We start from the raw sequence: 22299 nt of genomic DNA on the forward strand, positions 1-22299 counted from the left end.
GTTCCCAGCACCATAAATAAATTGTATTTGTTTTCCTATAGAAGCTATAAGTTTCCATAACACACTGAATTTCTGATTAAAAAACCCAAAGTTTTAGTTTAGTCTGTAGTATTCATCAGCATTTTTTCTACTAATCTCTACTAATTTTTCTACATCACTGCTAATTTTTAGTACAATAAAAAGTACACAAGATTTTCTCACTATTCATATACATGCAAAATACTGACTATTTCTACTTCAGTGTTAAAGCAGTACTTGAAAATTCAATTATGCAGTCTGAAATTCTTTAATATCGCAGGTCACCATAAACTATAATTCCTTCTCAAGTTTCTTGGCTTGTTCTGCATATCCCACACAGTATCTGGAACTCCCACAAAAATGTAATCACTAAATCAGCATATGGGGAAAACAGGTGTAGCTTCCTCCAACACCTGTCACAGCACTGATCCTGCTCCTCTAACCAATCAGCTGGACACGTATATGGACTTGGCCATACAAGGGCCGGCTGTTCGGCCTCTCAAGGTCGGAGCCTGTTATCCCTCTTCCAGCCCTTCCTAACAAGTCAGCCTGCCAGTCTTCTACACTTTGATATCAGTAGCGAAAATGTTAACACTGTATAAGCCGGATTACACTTAACCCCTGCAACCCACAGAATTCTCCAAATAGAACCCAAATATGTCTTTATGTGGTGCTCAGCGTCAACACGCATCCGCAGCGCCCGAGACACGACTAGAAGCTGTATTCAGATACCATAAAGATCGTGCAAGAAATACACATACTGTCTGGGTCCCCTCCTTTGAGAAAAACAATTTAAAGAGCAATTTTAAGTATTGCAGCATGGGAGTTTCATTAGTGCTCCTTTCAATACTCTAAAACAATCAAGTGAAAGCTTTTAAGCGTAATGCTGCCAATTCATCCTCCCAGATCTGTCTGAAAATTATACTCAAAGTTCTAATACAAAGGAAGAGATTTAGTTAAATATAAAAAAGCATCCTTCCTCCTGGAGACCAGTTATTTTTATTTTTGGTAACAATGGGGTTAACTCTGCTTTGACTCATGAGGAAGGAAAATGCCTCAGTATCTCCCATTTAAGATTCTGGAAACCTTCACTCCAGATGGGGTTCCTGTCATTGTGGAAGGATTTAAGCCATGGTTCACTGTTACAGATAATAAGTCTGGGTCTGATATCCAAAGCTCTGTCTCCTTATCACTAAAACACGAAATGCCACTTTGAGGACCTAACCATAAAAAGTCTGCCAACTTTATCATTGCCCAGTAACATAATAGTAAAACATTTCTGCTCCACGGCTCATACTAACAAGTGGAATGCTGTAATCTGTTCACACGGCCAGGCGAAGCCTACGCAAGACAGCCCAGCCTCAGCTTTCTCACAGGCTACAGAGTGAGACATGATAACAGGCCCTTGCTCAAGGGAAAACAAGGAAGGCTATGACTACTGGGAATCACTCTGTGGGGACACAGGAAAGCCAAACTCCATAAACAAGTGCTGACTCCACCCTCGAGATTCTCCATAGCTAAAATTTGTTATTTCTCCGATTAATGTAAATAACTCGCCCTCCCTGAGCTATTTCCAAGATATTATCATGGAAAGTGAAATTTTATTCACTCTGAAGATGGGGTGGGTGTGTGTGTGTGGATACCAATTAGTGAGACCAAATAATATTTGTGCAACATGAAGACAGTTTTATTTCCCTGCTGTGATACACGAGCTTGTTTAGAATAAAATCAGAGTTTTTGCAGTTGAGGCTAATAAATACAGAACATACATTTTCTTACTACAACAAGAGGGAAAAAGAACATTAAATTTCAAGTTTTGCTATTGGATGCTCACTGCAATTACCTTCTGGTGTTAAGTCTTATTTTCCAGATCATCTAAGGGAATGTGTATCCTTTTGAGTTAATCTGTATTACTTTCCACTTCCTCTAAGACTTAGCCAAATTACTGGAAATTGTTCCAACATGTTTGCCAACACACTGTATTGTGCCTCCAGTAACCGAGATTGTGCAGCTTTGATATTAGACTGGATTAACTAACTGATGAGAGAAAAAGTACTGATTTTTGTCAGAAAATAATGCGAAGTATTTATAAGGAACCAAGGCAGGTATGATTTTTTTTTTTTTAAAAGAATCAAGCAAACACAATGATATAGTTGTGTGACATACAAAGTTGCTATACAAGTGTTCCAGACAGCTGTGGCCATCTTGATATTGCAGAATGACCCCGAAGGTTTAAACTGCTTTTGTTCCACTGTGTAAAACTGAAATATGCAAATATTATAACTATTAGTTTAATATTAATTTACTTTAATTTTTTTTTTGAATGGCAGAGCTTAGAAAACATTGTATGAGAACAGCTGGACTAGCTATGGCAGGTTTAAATATTACATTCAAGCACATGGTACAAGAGCCCCAATGTTTTCCTGAACTTCCCCACACATGTGCAAAGCAACTTTTAATTGCACTACATTTTGCTAATTTAAGAATCATGCCTCAGCAAGAAGCATCTAAGGAACAGAAGAAGGGCTTCTTGCAAAACAACAACAATAACAATTAGCTTCTCTCTACAATTCAACATAAATTTTACTGAAATCAGTAATACAGATACCAAAGAGTACAAAAATACAATTAAGTTATTTATTGTATGATCCATGAGGAAATAAAGATGATATTCAACCATCACAGTGTAATTATCTTAGCAAAAGTTTCCTTCCACAAAATCCAACAGAGAAACATGAAATGCAGGAACTTTAAGCCCGCTGAGTCTCCACAGCGTGAAATCAAGTCACCACCTTCTCCACGGCTTGTTCCAGCCCAGCTGCATGCAGCTTCTCTCACACAAACTTACACTGGCTCAATATACTGGTCATCAGCAGTTCTGGAAACCAGAAACTCTGAACTAATAAACACAGATTACTGCTACCAGAGATGAAGTTAAGTGACAACCCCCAACTGTCTTCCTCCCCGTGGAAGATCCTGGGTTTTTTATATCTGACTCTGAAAAGACACGTTGCTAATGGTTAAAAGAGCACAATCAGCATGTTTTGTGCTCCAATTCAGTGAGTGTGGTTAAAAAGCCAAGACTTCCGTTATTAGTGATCTGGGCTCCTTACCAGCTCTGGCAAAACTGTAGAGAACTTGATTACGTTCATTGTCACCTCAGGAAATAAGATTTTTCTGCCTCAAAGCAAAAAAGTAGGCTGAACTCATATGTAAAAAGTGTTATGAAGTGCAAAAAAAGTGTCAGTTCATTCAAGACATTTTCAGTGTCGGGTTTCTTGTAATATTACACAAAAAGGAAATGGTTGTTGCTATCAATGCTACTATGTATCACGTTAACAGCTCTATTTTTGCACTTACTATTGTAGCTGCCCAAACAGGATTTTTGTTTGTGTTTCATCCCAAATCATGAGGAAAAACATTTCCAAAATTTGACTAAGATTGAAATGAAAAGTGATTTCCCTTGGAAAAGTCAAACCTTTCACTTAAAACCTGTGGCTAGTTCTGTTTCTGCTGTTGCAGTCAGAGCACGGAAAAGCTGTGACGGAGCACAAATTTGCAGTAAATACTTTTCAAAAAATTGTAATTTAAAAAAGCGTAAGTATTCCTCAGGCCTGAAGTAATGGAAAGACTCCAGTAGTACCGCCAAATATTACTGCTGCTCCAGTAGGCACATACACCATGGTTATCAAAAGGATAACCAATTAAACAGTTTCCTGGTGCTCTAGAGAGCTGCCATGCAAGACTGGAGAGGGAGAGGACACTGCTGCCACTTGCACCAAATTCCAAAGGCTCCTCACCCACAAATGCAGTCACCAAGCACTCACACAGCTCTATGCAGGAAGGACGGGACTGAGCATCACTGTCATCTGTGATGGGAATAACGATAAGATCACTGAGGCAAAAGATTGTGAAGTTGCAGTCACATCAATAGTGCAAAAGCCAGTACCATTAGCCCAGGTTGCGATAGTGCCTTTCCTATAAATGTTCAGGAAACAAGAAAAATAATTCCTAAAAGAGAGATCCAAGGATAACCGAGAGCTATTAAGCCATACTGTAGCCTTCAGGATCAGTCTCACATTCCATCTGTGCAGATGATTATAGAGATCCATGCTTTAAGGTTATTTCCCCATGCTTTAAGGGAACTGCTGAAATCTCTGTGGGAGCAGTTTGGCAAGCTGACTGACAGTAACAACTTGCTGCCACAGAAAGTGCAGGATCCTAGAGACCACCCTTACACCAACTCTGATGTTTGCTCAAGCCTGCAATAAGTCATTTATTTTCTTCACTAAAATGACAGAAAATTCTCCTTGGCCATTCTTTAACTTATTTTTGCTGGGTTTGTTTTAAATTGTAGCAGAAATAAGGTGGTTTTCCAACATATGGGCTGAGCACCACAGATACAAAGTAGGCAGAAGGAATGGCCTGTCGTTTCTGGCAGCAGCAAGCCATTGCCTCAGCCACCACTGATAATCACATCCTACTTAAAAAGCCGCTCCTTTTTTCTGAGATATTCACAAAACGAAGGACGAATACAATAGTCACAGCACCAGACCCCCACCCAGTTTTCACTCTTATTACGTGAAACATCAATGAGAGAAAACAGGGCATATTCCTTTAATGCAGTTCAGCTCCCTTCCCACAGTGGAGAGAGACTTCAGCTGGCAAGAACTACACGTATCACTACAGACTTCACATATAGCAAAAAGTCATGCTGAAAGCATGACAATTGCTTTATTATTTGCTTCCTGTTACATACTATTGCCAAGAAGTTAAGCCTAAAACCAGGCTGGATTTTTCTTCTTTTAGAACACAAAATATTTTATTTTCATTACCCTGAACAATACTATGGTGTATCATCCTTTACATATAGTCATTTCTCCCCTATTATGTATAAAACATATTCAAGTATCCAAGGAGCGTTCTTAGTTACTGAAAGCTATTTATAGTTTTAAACTTCCTGCAGGCCAGTTTGGCTTCAGAAGTATCATCACTTCTGTTTCTTTTCTCTAAAGTAACAATATGGTTCTGCAAAGTCGGAGCTTGACCCTGCAGTGCTGGGTATACGAAACTTTACCACTGTCTAAAATACAAGCAGGAGTGAATTACACCCTAAGTGCAGCGTATACATCAAAAGTGAACAGCCAGAGAAAAACCATATAATTCAACTCAGTAATGGTGTTTTGTGTTTGAAGCTCATCAACGTTATTTCTGTAGGCTTCAATTTCTTTTTTCATAGTTAGATGTACTGGATTATTTTATGTAATGCTTAGAAATATTGTAAATTTTCCTCAGGCTCTATTAATATTCTCAACGTCAACGACTGAAGCATCTGCAAATTTCATTATGAAGCTGTTTTCCTTTCCTTTGAGTGAGGAGGCTACTTAAGTTTAGCCCTAATACCATTCCTTTCAGTACCCCCGCCACATTTTCAGTTACATTTTGCTATGCTACCAGTTAGAATTTCACATTCTAATTATAGCCACAAATACATACATCCCAAAACAGCACAGTAAAGCAGAGTGGTGCCCAGCTTTCAAAACTTCAGTGAAATGCATAGGAGGTCAAATTAGATTATGACAGACATTTCCACAAGTTAAGCAACTTGGAGAGCTTAACTTCTTAAAGAACAAGGCCTCATCAATCTTTCTGGTAGGCTCCCCAACCAAAATAATGTATACTAAGTAAAATCTGAAAAATTGACATACTCTACTTTTAGCTTACTTAAATAATATTTTCCATACTTGTGCTCAATTAGTAGTGGTATTTCAAAAGTAAATAATCGATATTATGCAAAAATATCTAGACATCAAAAATTCTGAGTATAGTACTTTAACAAAGTTTGCTACAATGATTGTATTTCTTGGCCAAATATTATAGGATGTTAGAAAAAAAAAAAAAAAGGAGGTTTAGGATTAATTACTTATTCCAGGGTTTTACAAACAAAAAAATTATAAGCCTGCCTAGCAATAGGCCATAAAATACAAGGAAGAGCCCTTTAAGCAATGCTCTGCTATGTTCAGTTTTAGGCAAAGGTATTCATCATTTACAAATGAAAAATGTTCACGATTTGAAATTTTATCAGTGTCCCTGTTATATACCACTCTAAGAAAAGACACGGTCTTGTTTCAAATGTTGGAGCACTTCCAATATCTGGCAAATTTTAACATGTATCCCTGGCTTGCCAAACGTGAAAGCTAGCTGTCAAATTCCTCCAAGATATGATAAAGATGGCACTCAGGATTCAAACCCTCATTTATATAAAATAACACGTACAAAAGGTTTTTAGACATGATACAGTAAGAAGCCTAGATTCTAGCTTGAAGCATCTTTGCTGTGAACCATTATTTTAAATAGATAAACCACAAGCAATTACTAAAGAATAACAATTTCACGGGCTATAAAATCCACTCTTCACCCCCAGAATATCACACAATGCACTAGACTAGAAGGTATAGGAAGGGAAGCTGCTTACTTGGTATTTGTGATTTTAGAGAAATACTATCTGTAAACTGTGGACTTTATAATGCAGTTGCTGACCTACTCACCCCTAAATGAACTTCTTGAGACTTAAAATTATTAGTAATCCATTAGCACTGATAATACTGTTTCCACAGTGAAAACTAAGCCAAGGTCTCAAAGTCTTATATTTGATGCATTTGTCTTTGTTTCACTTTCTACAGAACTTAATAGATTATTAAATTTTATATCGCTGAGCAGGTTTTCATTTTACCTGTTTTATAGAAAGTACCATCAACTAGATTTTTCCATCAGAGTATACTAAATTGCCAGCCTAAGTCAATCTTATTCAATCTTTTTATTAAAAACAAAAGACAAAGTAGATCGATGTTCATCTTCAGGAAGCACAAACTATTCCTTAGCATATAAATCAAATATATTTTATAGTCCTTTCAGGGAATGCAGTCTGCAACAAACAAAATTAATGGTAAAACCAAGCAAAACACAGTTCTATGTCAGAATGTTCACAGACATATTTTATGGTACATAAATGCTTTTTTCAGTCCTTACTCAAGTGACAACATATATATGTACATACACATCCTCCTATATATACCTCTTCACATACTTGCAATGGTTAAAATATAAATCAGCAACAGCAGTAGCTGACTGAATGCCTCCTTTCAGCAACAGTATATTGCAGATAAGCCATATGGAACATGAAAAGTTTCCAAGTGTAGCAACCCATCTGCATAATATCCTTCATAATCTTTTAGAAGTTCTTTAGTAAAAATATTATCTCCTACTCATAGTTTGCCAAGAAACATTTTCTAAACTCCGATTACAATTCAATGACATAAAAAGAACGGGTTTCTTTTGGTGTACCTGCCTATGCAGTATTGCTTTTTCAAACATTTCTTGTCCTGAATTTCTCCTTACTGCTTGAAAATTGGAAAGGATAACAGAAACTATTTCAAAGTCTTGGTACTCAAGATAACTTAGTATTATCAAAATAGTAATTACAACACAAATAGCAACTACTCCCAAAGAAAATGTTTAGTGGATTCTAAGGATTTATACAATTGCTAAAATACCATTCACATGTAAGATTATGGGAACTGGCTACACTAACGTCTACCAGAACAAGTTTCAATTACCTTTGATATTGGTATGGAACTGCCATTTTGTTTCACCTAAAAAGGTGTCCAACTGTATAGACAAATAGCTAAAAGTATGTGCGGGCACATGTGTGTGCTCTAAATAGGTGTGATGTGTGCGCGCACACGCATACAAGCATTATCCCAGTTCATAACATTACTGCAGAATATTTACCAAAAAAAACCCAAAATAAGTAAGTTGAATAAGACAACTGAAAGCAGGTACTTGAAAACACCAGCCGAGATAAGTATGTACAACAGTGAGCCTCTCCAGAAATAAAGTAGGGTACAAGCAGATACATCTCTATTTTTACTGAATTAAAACAATTAGAATGTAGGACTTCAAGACATAAAGCTGTGGTAAGTATGTCGTAACTCATGTTTTGAATACTGAACTTCTCAGTTATGTGTCAAAGGAATACACTTAATATGTTTTTCCTTGCATAACCTTCACTTAGAGTGAATTATTCAAAAGCCAAAGTACCTCTTTGAATACTGTCCTTACCTAACCTGAAAAGGGGGTGGGAAATCAAATGTGGGACCTAGAGAGGTAGAGAGAAGAGACTGTACAGGAATCAGGGACAGTGCAACATGAGTAAGCTTTACTCTATAATGATTAATTCATGTCAATATTGGATAAAGACTGGCTCTGGCATGCTTGACTTTTTTTCTTTTTAACAAATCACTATGATCAGCGAGTACTGAATTGTAAGTTAATGCAAAAAAGAGCAGGGCTTTAAATGGCATCGGTTTGTTACAGTTAGAAGAGCTTTCGTGGGACAATGTGTAAGAGCTTTCATCTAAAAAAATCTTCACAATATTCCCAAGGAATTTGGGAGTTTTTAATTAAAAATATATTATTCAATTCCTATTGGAAGTAACTGATAAATAATTCCAGTAAAACAACATTTAAATGTTAAAATTCACACTACTGCCAATTTAACTAACTAAACTAGCATTCCATAGTCTATGCTATAAATTACAGACATGTGTAAGCTCCCACATGAAATATTACATCACTGATATGACATTAACAATATGTAATAACTATCACCGGTAAGTCACAAAAATACATTAACACTGTATGTGTATTGATTTAAGTATTATGAAGAACAAGAATGATATGATATAATAAGGGCTGTTAGGAGATTCATAGGTCTGTACCACAAGAACTACCACCACAAATACTTCCTTTATTCAGGTGAATACAGCTACTACACAAAACATACCAGGTGAAAGGATCAACATGAAGTCCTTTGTTCAGATGAGTGTTAAGAATGTTACAGCCTAGATGGGCCGCGCTACTTGCAGTAAAACACTGGCAATGAACAAACCACAATCTCCATCATATGATCAGAAGTATCTCATCACACCCACATGTCGGTTACGTGACTGGGAGGTTTTATGACAGTATGAAGATCTAGGCCATTTTTTCTTGGAGGCTAGAGACTCCCCCAGCCCTCTTCTGCAGAAGCACCATCAGTTTAAGGCCCAAACATTAAGATTATTCAAAAGCAAAGTATTAGAAACTTCTCAACAGAAACACAGCACGTAAACATGCCGAGGTCCAAAAGGCAACTAGGAGTGAAGCATCTTACAGATGACACTCTCCCTCCTTTTTGACAGTTTATGCTAACACTGGTTGACGAACAGCAATGATCAAGAAGCTAGCACTTCTGCTGTCCCTTCTGCAAGGTGGTTAATCCCTGACAGATTGGCAGGGTTGACGGCTGAAGACACTACCAAACCCATGAGCTTGAAAGTCAAAAGCTGGGATTACATTAACTCTCCACTGCAATCAAGAATACCATCAGAAAGAACAGCTATTTATCTTGCTGTAATTCCAGGAGATGCATTGTTCTGGAGTCTATTCTTTCCATGCACAGCTTGTGTAAAGTCACTCACTCTTGATTAACAGACGCCATGGTCTTCACTTAGAAATTGCAAAGTAAAAATATACTCTTCTGTCAATACAGAATTTCAAAAGCACCGATTTCTGCAGCAACACAAGGGCTGCAGAATATATGAGACCAGCACAGCTTGAAGAACTTGTTAATACAAGTAAATAATTACGACTTTGTGTGACTGCCTGCATGAACTCCAGCATTAACAGGCAGTGAGCTGTTACAGATTTTCTTGGAGTCAATTTTCAATCCTACTTAACACAACGTCTCCAGAACAGCTAAATCCAGAACTGGATCTTTGATATGTGTTTCCCGAGCAGTGGGTGTGAGAACTGGACTTTGTGTGTCTGCCCTATAAATTTCAAAAATAAAAACATTTCTCCAAACACACTGCAGAATCAGTTGGAAAAACATCACTTGCACAGCTGGGAAATAAATACAGGACTTAGTAACAGAGGAGAATCACTGTTTTTATGTAGCTGACCGGCAGCACCTATTAAATTAATACTAAAAACAGTCTGCAGCGAAAATGAGAGGTATGTGTTATTCACCAAGAATAGAAGCTATATGCAATATCTAAAAAAATAGCTGCTTTCATTAAGTTTTGATTCTTTGGAATGTGCTATCCAAGTCTGTACTACAAATATATACACATGGAGCTTTAATCATCCTTTGCTTCTAAAGGAGGATGGTAAGTAAGACGTATAGGATGTAGGAATCACTCCAACAAACCCTCATGGGCCAAAGAATCCCAGATGCAAGATGGATCCTTAAAGAATCTCTCAAAACACTTAGTTACTCCACTTGAAAGTGCATCTTTATTTTACAAATGTCTAGAACATTTGACACATTTTAGCCTCTACAGTTCAAAGTTTATAGTTTAGTAAAGATTTGTGAGGAAAGGTAGAGTAAATATGGTACCACCACCTGCTAATTTGCAATATAAACCAAAGTCAAGGGTAATTTTCATAGGAAACACATGAGAAATACTTACAATAGCCATAACCTAAAAAAATGACACAGATTCCACCTAATGACAAGTTTTACATTGTAAGGCCTCATTCAAAAGCACGACAGCCTAAGTTTTCTACAGTAAAATAAGCAAAAGCAAAAGTTTTCTTTATTCAAACCTCATCCTAGTAAGTCACACAGGTACAGTGAAAACAAGTTTTGCTCTTACTGCTTTGGGCTGTTGAATATTTTGATTTATTCCAATTACATCTAGATACTGCACACTGCAAAGGAAAGCACAAAAATCACACAAACTAAAAGTAGTTAACGCTATGTAATTAGAATCCAAATTATCCATTATATTCATTAGCATTGTTAGCTATTTCTGTCTTTAATGGTTAATATGTCTGGAGTTCAATGAGACACTTATAAAATTCTTATGTCATCCAAACTGAAATATTAACAACTCATGTTACCACTAGAAACTGAGGAAAGAACCTTTAAATAGTACTACTTTCTGTTTAGATATAGTCTACACTTTAGGATTACAATGACAGGCTTATATCACTGACTGGCAGGACAGGACAGTGAACAGCCATGCCCATAGTCATGTCTGCCACATTCACAACTGTTCTAAGAACTAGAGCACATCTCTGGGAACTTTACTGATTACGAGTAGCTTGTAGCTACATATGCAGGTAGTGATGGGAACCAAATCAAGCCATGCTTTAAAGTGTTCTACAGAAAACAGTTACCTGTGCTCAGAAAAATTGCTACTGAAGTGCCTCAACTAGTGCTACTCCAGCTCTGCTTAAACTTGCATCTTCCAGACTATGTTAACAATTCATTTACCATACCTATTAAGCTACATCTATTTATTGTTATTTTGGGTTTCATGTCAAATTCAGGAAAAAAGTTAACAGCGTTTGAGGGAGGCAGGAAGGAGAAGAAGGGAGAAAGTTTAATGTATTAGTTACATTTTCTCATCAGATAACTGTAAGAAGGTGGTGGAAAAGGAAGAAGCAAAGAAATTATCTCTGCTCCATGAACAGAATTTAATACACTGGCCAAGCATCTAGCTCACAGGTCAATTAACCATTCCATTAAGACAACCAGGTCAAAACACTGATAGGTTGTAATGAGGAAAGGAAAGCTTCAGGTATTTTCTTTTTACTAATGATATTTGGACCTATAATATAATCTATTCCCCTTTAAAGAGAGATAAACATAAATGGGGAAAAGAAATTCTCAGAGAAAAACACGCTATTATGATCAACTCAAACTCTTGGTGTGTCTCCTAGATGAAATACAAAGTTATCTTGGTTCTTAAAATACATCCACATCACCTATCAGCAGGGTTGCTTCTGCAGAGTTTTCAGTAGACACGTACCATACAAAGGTCCTTTACTAGTATTTGACATAGATTTAAGATTCTGGTCCTCACAGGAGCACAGCTTCCTGAAGAGCCATCTGATTTGATTTGAGATTCTACTGATGTACAGCCAAGTAAGCTGTCATTCATCAATTAAGTGATTAGCTTTTTCTGTTAGTTTATCAAAAAAATAAGGAGAACATGACAGCAAATTTCATTTCATAGCTTTAAGATAATCTCACTAGTATAACTGTCACAGGACTGTTGTAGGACAGAGAGCAATCTGAACTGGAACTACATAAAATTACTACTGGTAATACAACAGCTAAGCACAACCATTATTAGCAAGAGACTTCAGAAACAATATATAAAAATGCATTCTAGACAAACTTCATATATATATGCTTTAATTAGTGACTAAAGCTGGAATTCATCAAAATTCAGAATACCAGTACAGCATAGTAAGTTTAAAACAACAGCACGGTTTTAAAAGGTAGAAGATATCTAGTATTCTTAACCCTAAAACACTAAATTTAATCACTGGTTTATAAGTAAGAAAAGTGTAGCTTTAGATTATTTGCAGGCAAGCCAAAGCTGTTTAAAAAAAAAAGTCTATCCTACTTCTGGCAATTCTTTATATATCAGAAATGAAGGAACGCAAAATAACATTAACTAGGAACAAAAACTAACACTGTCAGCTTTCTTAAAGTCACCAACAATCTGTAATAAAAAAAAAAAAGGGCATGTCAGCATTAGTCACTAGTAAGCCCATAGCAATTTCAGCATAGCCAAAGAATTAAAAGAATATTCTGAAGTAGAACAATATTACCAAATGCAAGAATGGACAAATTAACGATAACAATAAACAGCTCAAATAAAATGACTTTGGGGATTAACTGTTGAACTTAATCTCCCAAATTAAAAAAAGAAACAGACAGACACCATTATAAGTGGTAACTGTTCAGCTCAGCACAAAATAAACAGGTGTCTTCTGTCACTGTACTCAAATATTTGCTACCTTGACCACATTTTAAACTTTTCAAGGAAGCTGCTTCTTCATCAACACTGAGTGGGAAATAAAACCCCAAAGCATAACCTGTTTACAACCCAGGTTTATAGTAAACACTTCTACTAGAAAAAAACAGATTAAAGCTACTATACATATATATATAAGTTTTTGATGAATCATATTCCAGATCACTTCAGGTTTATGCGTTTTCTCTCTTAAGGTAAGCTAAAAGTGAGATTTTAGTCCTTAACCATACATAAACCCTCCTCAATCACATCCTTAAAATGTCTCAAAGGCATTTGTGTGCCGTCTCAAATTATTTGAAATGTTATATGCAGTATAATTACATTTACATAATCATTTAGCAAATCAAGTTCAATAATGCCTACATTTTCTCAGGATCATGAGCAGATTACAAAGTCATTTCCTTACTTCACTGAAACCATTTTTAAGCTTATTCGTTCTTTTAAATGTATACCACTTATTTCCACAGTGTGGTCCATCCTATTTGGAGACCAAAGCAAGAGGTCCAAACAACAAAAACACATGATAATACTGTTCATAGTACTTGTACGTATTCTTCCATCAGCCCAAAGCTTTTTGCTTTTTTCTTTCTTTTTTCCTCCCTAAATCTAGCCCACTTCTGGCAATTCTCCATCTATCAAATATGAAGGAGTGCAAAACAGCGTTAACTGATCAGCACTGTCAACCTTCCTACAATCTCTATTGTGTGTGTAACCATCAACATTCACAGTATCGCCTCTCAGCACTAGCTCAGTTCTATAAAGCTGTGTTCATATTTCATGTAAATTTGGAGATTTTAGTCACCTACATTAAGCATCAGTTTTCATTTTCAACTGAAGCTGGATGTAGACTATTCTCTTTCTTTTTAAAAATGTGTTTAAAAACTTACCATGTAACTTCTCTTATGAAACACTCCAAAGAAATAGATTTTTGAAGGATGTGATCCAATTTCCACCACCTTACTTTTTAGCTTTGAATAGCAAAATATGGAAGCCCAAATTGCTTCCCAAATGCATGTCTAGATTAGATACATCAGGTATCCACCAAAGAAGGAAATAGGATCAATTAGCTGAACACCTTTCTCATCTAATTTTGTATGTGTGCATCCATGTATATTGAGGTACAATTCCTAGATCTTCAATTTCATATGAAGTTCATCCAAATTTTTAAAAAGCAGCTATGAACCAATTCAAGTACTACCAAAATACCATAACATCCCACGGTTAAACTACTATACTGTATGACACATCAATAACAGTTCAAAACACATGTTGGTAATCCATAGCCTGGAAAAGAAGCAATGCTGGGGAGGTAGAGAAAACTGGATAAAAAACAAAACCAAAAAGCTTTTGGTTTATAAACATAGTGTTTCAACACCAACTTTTCTGTTTATGCTCCCCACACTGTTACACTTGTCTCTTGGCATATGCTCCATCTGGCTGTGGAGATGCATCTGCTGCTTTATGCTGCAGGCTCTACATGTGCAGATGAGCTCTACATGCTTACTCACAGCTACGATCTGACAATCGCATCTCTGTTACTAAATACATCTATGACTAAAGAACACGTATTGCTCCTATAACGGCTCTTCATTACAATTTTGTGAAAAGGCAGAGAAATAGAGTGCATGTTAATGCAAGATGATGCACTGAATACAGCTTTTGTAAGATTAAACTGGCTTACTTGCACTACTGTAAGTAGCAGCAGGTACATTTACCTGCTTTCTGTCTTGTTTCTGTCAAAACTATGACATGATCACTATCACACCAAGCCATCACAAACATTACTTCCTATTAGAGTCAGCATTTCCCACATTAAGAGATTTAATACAAACATCCAAATCACCTGCTGTAACTTAAACCAAGAAACAATTATGATTATTCCAATACAGCAGTCTTTTCACAAGAATGAGTATGTTCACAGTAATTACATGGTATTATTTAGGATAGATTTTTTAATACTTTTTAGTTATGATTTTTATTACTGATTACTGCATATTTCAAGGACAGCTGTCAATATTTGGGGTATAACCTAAGCCTTATACAGCACATTATACTATACTGAAAAGAGCATTAAACTATACAGCACAGAAGAGGCTCATTAACTGACACCTATCCGAAATTCTCATGGGCGCAGATGCCAACTGGTAAAGTAGGTCACCTTTTAGACAGGCTCCTAAAAATCAAATCACCTCAATTTGATGAGGTGATATGATGGAAAATGCACAACCCACCCACTCACGGCCAACTGTAGGTTAAATAAACCCTGTTTTCCTCAAGTATCACTGTATCACTCAAGGAACAAAGAGTGGAAAAGAGATAAAAAGGCATGCTAAACAGACAAGAAGAGCCTGCCTTCAGCCCTTGACTCCCAGAAAAAGCAACACTGGAAGAGAGGGAACAACTGAATGACTGCTGCTTTCTGAGGCCCTCTTGAGGGACAGAAGGACCCAACATGGAAGTGTTACCTTGCAGAGAATCTGTAATAATCTTAACACTCCGTACGCTAAAGAAGATCAAGTATGAGTGCCTATTCATTTCCCTCTTTTCCTTTGGATCAAAAAAGGATGAACGCTCAAGGTCTCAAATTGCCTTTCATACATTGAAACATTCTGTCGACCATATGGTTACAGAATCCTGATAAACCTGAAATTCTTCCCATTTTACTCTGCAGAAGTACTCTATTCTTGGCAAGTAATTATTTTTCCTGAAGAAAGAAGTAATGTGTTACAGAAAAAAAGTCCATGAACATTAAAGCATCAAATGCTGTAACACCTACGGCAAGTCCTTCAAATCATAGACAGTACTTCGGTGTAACAATCTTCAACTGTACCATTACAGTTTTGTAAAACTTCATACATGATCCTAATATTTCAAGAATTCAAAGCACACACACTGAATGAAAATTTCACTTTTTTTCAATATCCCTATATGGTCCATCTAACCTGTGCAAGAGCACTAGCTTTCACTCAAATAACTATGAAAAAATAAGATGAATGAAACCTTATTGTACAACAGAACAAAACCTCTCTCCTCTGATGTGAAAAGGACCATATTCTCCAAGAGCAAGAAACATCAAAGAATTTTTTTGAATGATAATTTATATTTCTGAAATCGTATGAAAAAGTTATTTTGGAATTTCAACAGAAGATACATTTTTTCCTTTCATGAGGCTTAAAGGAAACATTACACTCACCACCTCTTGAGTAAATGCCTTTTACTAAAAGGTCAGGACATCAGCAATCATAAGCAAAGTTTCACTGTCCTCACCAACATCAGCTGTGTTCATCTTCCATATTTCAGAGGGATGCAGAGATTAATCTAAAAAACCCATTAGATAAATTGTACCTGATCCTGATAAGCAAGGAAGTTTTTTCACAGACCTGTGTATGTTCTGAAGATTGAGTGTTTCAAGCAACCCTGTTTTCCCTATTCACCTCTTTTTTCTAATACTGTAAAACAGATTCAAACAGTAAAAGAGTTGAAGATCACAGAGGCTGAGTCCCAGCTCAAAAATGCCACACAAATTATCCTTTAAAACTGGTTACAAGCCATGTTTTAGAAGATCTTCTCCCTTAATTTTTAAAAAGTACCAAATGGTAGGGAAGAGACCATCCCCAAGTATACTACTGATAGTGAGAAAACTAAGCTTACATTAAAACGAAATTCTGTAACTTCCAATTCCAGCTATTCAAAAGTCTGTGATTCTGCCAAGATGGCACAGAAACCATATTCCTTACACTCACATCAGTTACTAGTTACCAAGTAGCTACAAAAGAAAAAAAATTATGACAAAAACCCATAGTAAGAAATAGGTAAAGAAGCCAACAATTTATTGATAGGTAGACTGTTTAGAAATTGAATGAAAAAAAGGGGGGGGGACGACGACGACAAGGAAATATTAACAGAAATTAAAAGGAAAAATGGGACCAACAAAAACACATAAAAGGGACAAAAAATAGAAAATAATAGGTACAGCACAGCAACAGAGCATTCACATCTACAATAACATGTACAGTGAAAGACATAAGGGCATGTATAAAAAAAAATCCTAGCATTCATTTAAGATGACAGTGCTCTCCCTCCTACTATGTTTTCACACAAACGTTCCAGCAGCAACAGAAGATACCAAGCTCTGGGCATATAAAAGCAATTCCTATGCCAAAATTGAACAGGAGGCAACTATAAGGGGAAGATGTATCATCAATTTCACTTAATAATTTACAACATTACCATCTACCCAGTACTGAAAATAAGTAACAGTAGATTTGTTTCTCCCCTTACACAGCTTCTGAGCTGTGTAGAATTAGCTTTCCTTCTAGCACAGCAAAAAAACCCTCCTGTCATGCATATCAGGAACACAGTGGGTCAAGACTAGTTTCACAGTGAGCCTACATCACAATAAATACCATCTGTCATATTCAAGGAGGCAAGTGAATTACTAAAATTTTAACTAAGATATATACATCAGCTATAACTCCATAAAATGGAATTACTTATTCTAAATCGGTTTAGTATATATTCAACAGATTTTTAGGGCTTTTTTTGTAATTTTTATTTGTTAAAACAGTATTTCTACATAGGCACAATAAAGAAAAGCCATTTTACATTGTTCTTTCAGAATGTTTCCAAAATGCTGGTGCTGTAACTTCACCTCTATCATGCCACAAGCATCTGACAATGGTGAAATTACGTGAAGCAGTGAGCTTTTGGCAACTATCTACTGCTTAAATACAGGAGTCTTACTCTTCCCGCATCTCATCTCTTCTCCCATGCTCCTCCCTACCTATGCTGTACCTGTCATTGCATCTGCTCCAAAGCACATCATATTCTCCATTGAACTAATTCAGCTCTGTTGTAAAGCAAAAAAGTAGATAATTTCCCACTGAATTTTCCCCTGAAAAGGAATGTTTTTCTAAATTAAAGACCCTATACAGGGGGAAGCAAACCATCCGAAAGCAACCATGAATGATCTCTCTTAATTGCCTAAAGAACGATAGCTAATAGACTACAAAGTTACCACACAGGCAGAGCAAATCTGAAATGCAATCAGTTGCAAAAAATGAAACTGCAGAGTATCCCTCTGAAATACTGTACACATAATTTTTTTCCTGGAATCCAACAGAGAGAAAACATCACTCTACCTTACATATATTGAGCTTGTAAATATTTCATCCTACTGACTTAACTTTCCCTTCCAGAACACAGCCAGAAACTTAAAGAACATATTTTCCCTGCAAAAAGGTACACACTCCCCTTGCTGGCTAAATTAACTTTTTACTAAGAAATAAAAAAACCAAAACCAAACCAAACAAACAAAAAACAAAACAAAAAAATTTCAAGCAGACTAAAGAACGCACAGGGCTAATCTGAAGAGACTGGGAGATGAACTCCTAAATTATACTATGCTTGAAAGATGAGAGTAAACTCCCAAATCCCACACTAGTATAATACAGTAAACCTACAGAGGAAAATTAGAAAGAATCTGCAGATGAGCTGTTGCATGTTCCCCCAGAATAGAAACCATATACGTACTTGGGTACTGACTGCACTTTTTAATGTAGTTGCCAGGGTTCAAATGCTTGACACTGGTAAAAAAACCCAACAACAAAAAAACCCCAAAAAACTACAGGCAGCCTTGTGTAGAAATTATTTTGGAAGATGTTCTTAGTCCTCATGATGTGAAGAAGCACTATTACCACAAATCACAACACAAAGAGGCCTTAGATGCAGGACAAAAGTCAGCCTGGCTGACTTGCTTGCATCCCTATTTCAAATTCACATCTGTCACAGTCAAAAGCTCATCTTGAAAGAATTAGGTTTTCCCTTCCTCTACAGTGGCTATCCCTTATTTATACTAATCCAGTGACTAAGTAACACTCCTCCAACTCTTCAAAGCTTGTATTATCCCTCTCATTAGTACTCCACACTGAAGACAGAAGTTGGGGAGGTTTTCTTTCTGATCATAAAAGTCGGTTGACAAATTAGCAGAGAGTCTTCTCAGAAAGCAATATAAGGCATTTGTTTATTTCTCAATTTTGCCAATCTGTTTTTTGTTGAAAACTTATTTTCAAGATCAGCTAGTATCCTCCCTGTACTCTGTGATCCCCTTGGCAATAGACTCTTCAGCTACACAAGGCTAATCATTATTCCTAAATCATTCCTAAAAAGCAAGGCATTTGTTCGGAAGACAACTTCAGAATTTAAATGAAACACTTAAGTCAGCCACCTGTTTTGGTCTATTTACAGGACTACTGGAGACATGACTTATCTGAAATGCAGTTACAGTACATAAAGGCTCCAACTGCCAAGAAAATCCTTGATTTCTACTGCACCTAATTTAGAAATTATGTACTGGAAAGAGTTTATATTTAAAGCACAAGCATAATACAAGTAGACAAAACCAATACCTTTGAGAAATATATTAATGCTATTCTATTACTGCAGAAACTCCAATCGTTCTACTGCTATGTTTTAACTAATGTACACAGTGACTGGACAACAAATTTAATTAAGTTCATTTGCTCCATAGACTTTTTTTGTTTTGTTTTTTTTGGCTGAACAAGTGGTAGCACAGGCTGTGGCTGATTTGATCCATATGCAACATTTGACTGGTAAAGCGGCTACTACCTCAGAAGAGAAAAGGGGCCAACCATAATTGTCTTTTAGGCTGAGGGCATTCTTTGGACCTTATTCTCCATCCAACTGATTTTTTTCCCTGAAAACCTTGAACACTTGCCCCTCTCCCTCCCCCAGAAAAGCAACCATCTTTCACACCTCTATTTCCATTGCCAAATGTAGTTGAAATCAAACATGTTTGCCAGAAACTAGCAGGGGGTGGAGGGCAGATGGGAAAACAACATGGCTCTAAAGATTACTTACTGCCTTAGAGAAACCAGACTAAAAGCAGTAGTTTACATTTTATGACAAGGTCTTCAAGTTATTAAATGCATTTGGTTAAAATATCTTAAAATACTCTACATTGCTCTATATTTGAAGTATTAAGCAGATAAGAAAACTGATGTGTCTTTTCAAATTGTTACCTCAACGATATCTGAGTTGGTTCTGCTTTCATGGGGCTCGTTGTATTCTGTGTATTTAAGTAGAACTTTGTCCATATCAGTGCTAGCATACTGAAAGAGTTTGTTAGAGCTGTTAAAAATGATGAGTGCTATTTCACAGTCACAGAGTACACTCAACTCATATGCCTTCTTCATTAATCCAAACTTCCTCTTTGTAAAGGTGACCTAGAGAAGAAAAAAAAAAAATCATTATTCTTTAACACATGACAAGGGTTTGAAGGACTATAATCAAGCATTCAAGGAACACACCAATTGAGCCTACACTATTTATTCCTACTAACAAGCGATGTAACTGAACATGTGTACAAGCTTAAAAGAAGAACTGCCTATCATATTTGGGTGTCACTTTTAGGGCCAATGCTCTATGTTAGACTAAACTAAACAATTACACCCCCCCAACTCTTCCACTGGTATGTAACTACCAAGGAGAGTTAAAGTTTCTAGGATCCTCTAACCGTATATTTCCTTCTCTTCAACCAATATTGACTTTCCAGGTATCACAATATCTTCTTCTGTGATGAACACTTATTCTGTCACTAGTTTACAGGTTACTCAGAACCTTAATTCCAGTAAAGTTGAAGAAAACAGCAATATCAATGGAAGCAACACTGTCACTATGATTCTATGATTTCTAATTATGCAAAGCTAAGAAATATGCTTATTTTGTTGCTATTAAACCATCTAATCAGATTCACTTATACTTTTAAGCTGTTTTCTGCCACTTGGGAACATCATGAAAAAATCACTCTGTCCAATTAGAACTGCTGTGGGGAAATAAATCCATTACATACCATGACAAAGGAGCATTTGTCCATTGGGGAAGGGAGAAAGACAGTTAGAAAAATCACCATCAATTATGAAAAAAATAAGTTTTTAAAAATTATTCCTTTCACAAGAGTTCAGTTAGTTAAGGGTATAAGAGCATCGATATATTTGACATCAAGTTGAATCAAACACAGGTCTGATGCCAAGGCCAGCTTTTCTTCAAGGACAGTCTTTTTACTAAACATCCTCTTAAGTGTCTCAAAAAGGCACTTAATCTACTAGTATGAGGTTAATGTTCTGAGACCTTTTAAATAAAGATGCTATTTTTGGATCTGGCCTTTCAATTTGAGCTTTGGCATTGAAGGGAACACCTCTGTCTGTGGCCATATTCACACCCCATATTACAATTCAAAGTATATGCCTCTGGGACAGGTGAGTGACCTACATGCCCTACATATTTAACAGATAATAGTGAGAATACTTTTGCAAGATATGGAATGAAGTAAAACACAAGAAACAATCAAACCTGGTTTATGGGTTTCTACAGTTTAACATGTTAATTACCTAGGTGTACATCAAGTTTTTGGAAGATGGATGGGAAAATTCTGTGTATACACACCTCAAGGCGTTTTTTCCAGAGATAAGTATCTCATGCATATTACTTTTTATAATATCCACAATACAAAATATATACTATCCTTCCCACTACATAAATAGTCTCAGAGAGATGCAGACAGAAATACTAGCAACATTATGTACACAGCATGCTGACAATAACTGTAATATTAAAACAGTATATGCATACTTTGCTCTTCCACCACATGTTTGCAAAGGTACTGTGGACCTGAGATTCCTCTCCAGGTACAAAACAGTATCCATGTCCATTTAAAAAACAAACAAACAAACAAACCAAAAAACCAAATCCATTTCAACATGTGCCCCCTTCCCCCCAAAATGCACTGTGCCTATGATTTTTGAAAAGCTGGATTGTTAACACTTCGGCACAGCAGGAATAGAGGTAAAAAACAGAAGACCTAGAAAGATGAGAATATGGAATGTCGAGCATATTATGATAACCATAGTTCCACTTAAGTGCCTGTGCAGTGTTTCTAACTTAGAAACTTCTTCGGTTTTAAAGACCACTAATCACCAAGCCTTTTGTGAGGCCTGAACAATCCGTGTTCAGATGAAGAGTGAGTACTTACCATAACTTTTTTATTCAACCCTTTTAAAGCAGGTTTGGTGAGAAGCTCCATTAAGATACAGCACTATCTCTGAAACAATTTTATATAAGAGTGCTGTAACACATTCAAGGTTCAACTAGGGCAAGCAGATCTTTTTACCTACTTATTGTTTAACACTAGTGTAATTACAATACATTAGTGAGACAAGATGCCAAAAAATCTGACAGACTTTACCTTAATGCATCTTCTGTTAGTATTTTGTTTTCAGTTATCAATTCAACAAGCTGACCAAGTACAAATGTAGCTTTTACTGGGCTGTACTCTTCCCAAATGCAGGTGGAAATTTTACTATCCACATATAATGCAATACAGCTG

General features: G+C 36.4%; 1 protein-coding gene across 4 annotated transcripts in view; it reads right to left on the minus strand.

Annotated features, from left to right (window-relative positions):
* The window catches only part of MEF2A (myocyte enhancer factor 2A), a 92437-nt gene that overhangs the window by 28342 nt on the left and 41796 nt on the right, over nt 1–22299 (minus strand). For all 4 annotated transcript variants that reach the window (XM_072869176.1, XM_072869174.1, XM_072869173.1 and 1 more), the window contains exon 3: nt 19937–20140. In XM_072869176.1, the coding sequence (XP_072725277.1) occupies nt 19937–20140 (204 nt within the window). The remainder of the gene's footprint in view (nt 1–19936; nt 20141–22299) is intronic.

This window comes from Ciconia boyciana, chromosome 8, assembly GCF_034638445.1.
Source record: "Ciconia boyciana chromosome 8, ASM3463844v1, whole genome shotgun sequence".
NCBI classification, from domain to species: domain Eukaryota; kingdom Metazoa; phylum Chordata; class Aves; order Ciconiiformes; family Ciconiidae; genus Ciconia; species Ciconia boyciana.